The sequence below is a fragment of the Canis aureus genome, chromosome 19 (assembly GCF_053574225.1).
Source record: "Canis aureus isolate CA01 chromosome 19, VMU_Caureus_v.1.0, whole genome shotgun sequence".
NCBI classification, from domain to species: domain Eukaryota; kingdom Metazoa; phylum Chordata; class Mammalia; order Carnivora; family Canidae; genus Canis; species Canis aureus.
Window position 1 is genome coordinate 41,950,856 of NC_135629.1, and position 2,763 is coordinate 41,953,618.

The window sequence follows — 2,763 nt, forward strand, 5'->3', positions numbered from 1 at the left end:
TCAAAGGGAATTGGAACTTTATGGGAATTATACCAGAAGGCTGACCATAGAACCCAGCCAGCCAGGAGACTGAACTGCGTCTCTGTGTTTAACAAAATGTCTGGCCCCTCCCTCAGCTGTCATCTCTATATGAGCAGGAACAGCTCTACAGCACCTCCACTACCACTACACACAGGGTAGATCTCCTCCATCACTACTGGGTGTTCAATGAAGATGGTGGGAGGCATGTAAAGGGCATGGGGAAGAATCCTGAGAATAGAGACACTGTCCTGGCGCTCCTGGCCCTGCAGCCTCACCCCTTAGCTGCCCCCACCTTTGTGTTTTGCATGGGCAGGTGCATGCACACATGCACACACATGCATAAGTCCTCCCAGAATTGAGGCTTCGGTCATGGTAAGTGGGAGGAGGCAAGATAAGTAAAATTGAATCTTGGAAGAGGAAGTTGCTTTCACAAAAATTTATTTTTCAGGGTCCAGAAGCCTAAGCCAGGGCAAAGCAGGCCCTTAGGACTTCTCCTCTCTGGGCTGAAGATTCTTTAAAAAATCCTTGATTCTCTGGCCAATTCTCCTAATCTTTTTGCCAATCTTCTGCCCCCCTGTCGTGATGAGCTCTTTCAGCCGGTCAATTTTCTTGACTTGCAGGATCTGTGCATCAGAAAGAAGCAGTTTCTTTATGGGGGCTGGGCTGGATCCAGGGTCAAGACAAGACCCCTCCCCTCCTAGACAACCCCCTTCTTGGGCCACCCTAGGAGCCTTGGGGCTCCAGTTCATCCTCTGGCTATAACCTTTAGAGTATGTGGTTGATTGAATCCCTACACCCATAGACAGATGAAGAAACTGTCCCAGAGATGGCAGAGGGCTTCCCAGAGTCTCACAGCTTAAAACTCATTACTCTAAGTGGCTCTCAAGCTTCAACAGGAGTCAGAATCCCCTGGAGGATTTGTTAAACTCCAGGTTGCTGGGCTCCACCCCAGAATCTGATTCTGTAGGTCGGAGTAGGAGCTGAGAATTTGCATTTCTAACAAATTCCCAGGCTCTCAGGACCACACTTTGAAAACCTGCTGTTCTAGGGGATTGTAGAGCCAGTCCTGGAGACCTGAGGTTCAGGTTGAGGGAGAAGCCAAGGGTAGATGAGGCTTTCTCTGCCTGGATGTGAAGGTGGCTAATTGGCCATGCACCACCACCCCATCAACCCCTACAACCCAGAAGGGATCACTCACTGAATCACAGTTGAGGTCAAAGTAGCCCGTGTCCTCGTCCAGGATGACTGTCCCTTCACACTGTTTCACCAGCTAAGAAGAGGAGGCTCCAGGTCAAATTGGAACGCCCGTGCCATAACCTCCCAGCCTCACCCCCACGGCTGGAAACAGTCCCAGGAAGCCTCTTGTTCAGTTCCTTGGGGGGCATCTGCCAGCGCCCCCAGCCTCACCCCATTGTCCTTGAAACCACACTGCTCCAGAGGCTGCTGTGTCGTCTTGGGACACACAGTCTCCTTCACTGTGAAGCTCACAGGCTTTGGGATGTTTGGATCCTCATCCTGGGCAGAAGAGGAAATGAGAAGACGAGAGTCAGGTTCATGCTTACCTTCTCTAATATGTCTCCCTGCCCACCCCACCTGCCTCCCAGCTAAGAGAACAGCTTTTTAACAACCCCTGCTATCTGCCTGGCACTGGCTTTGTGCTAAGGCACAGAGATGAGGAAGACAGAGCCCATTCCTGCCCTCACCAAGATGAGAGAGCATGAGGGGACCTCAGACAGGCTCTAATGCGTAACGTCTCCCGCTCAGGGGACCAAGGGAAAGCAGAGGCCTCCTGGAGGGAAAGATATTGCCACTGGAATCTCAAGGCCAAGCAGAGCCCATCCCTGGGCAGGGAAGTCACACCCCAGAGCCCGAAATCCCACTCTTATCCCTGGAATTTCCAGAAGGCTGATGGGGAGTGACACCTTTTTATACAGTAAAGATTCTAAGGCAAGAAGCACTCATGCTGGGGGGCAGGTAGTGGCACACAGATCTGGGAAGTTTTCCTGGAAGAGGTGGGACTACACTTAAAGGGAGAAAAGCCGTCTGGACGTGAGCAAAGCATGAACAAAGGGAGGGACAGTATGGCCAAGACCTGCTGGCTGGAGCAGAGCCTCTTTCCTCACTGCCCCCTCCTCGACTCACTCCCTTGGGCTGTGAGTTCAGCTGCAGGAGACGGTAGAGATTCTCCTCCGAGGACCGCTGGTTGAAGCCATTCACAGCACGGAGCACAGCCTCCCTGTAGCTAAGGGCCCGGGAGGCAGCCGGAGTGATCACCAGGCCCAGCAGCAGTAGCAACAGTGACCACCGCCCCAGGGAGGGGCTGTCCTTCTGGGTCTCCATGGTCCCCAAGTCTCCCTCCTCTCAGCCTGCAAGTCTCTCCTTTATGCCCAGCCTGGGCCTGATGCAAAGACCCAGTCAGGAGCCTTCCTGATCCACCTATCCCTGGGTGTCTGCCAGGATGTGGGCCGAGGCTTGCCTCAGTGGGCTGTTGTTGCCCCACCGAGCTTGCTGGGCAGTGCGCAAGTCTGCCTGATGTGCAACTAGAGAAATAGTTTCTCCATCTCCCTGGCAAGGTTTGGGTCTCTCCTGGGCCCCACAGGGGAGTGTTATTGCCAAGGTTGCTCAAGAGAGTTGAGTTCCGCAGGAGAGAAAGAGAGGCAGACGGGTGTCCTACATCCTTCTCCCCAGATGGCCTCCTCAGGAATCATGGCAACGTAGTGTATTCACCACTCAATATTCAGC

General features: G+C 53.4%; 1 protein-coding gene across 1 annotated transcript; it reads right to left on the minus strand.

Moving 5' to 3' along the window:
• Positions 1–442: 442 nt before the first annotated feature.
• Positions 443–2,502, minus strand: CAMP (cathelicidin antimicrobial peptide). The gene is made up of 4 exons (XM_077859037.1): positions 2,164–2,502; positions 1,429–1,536; positions 1,220–1,291; positions 443–644 (listed from the first exon to the last, which is right to left on the minus strand). The coding sequence occupies exons 1-4, from the start codon at positions 2,359–2,361 to the stop codon at positions 504–506; spliced, it is 519 nt and encodes a 172-aa protein (XP_077715163.1). The 5' UTR covers positions 2,362–2,502; the 3' UTR covers positions 443–503.
• Positions 2,503–2,763: the final 261 nt, after the last annotated feature.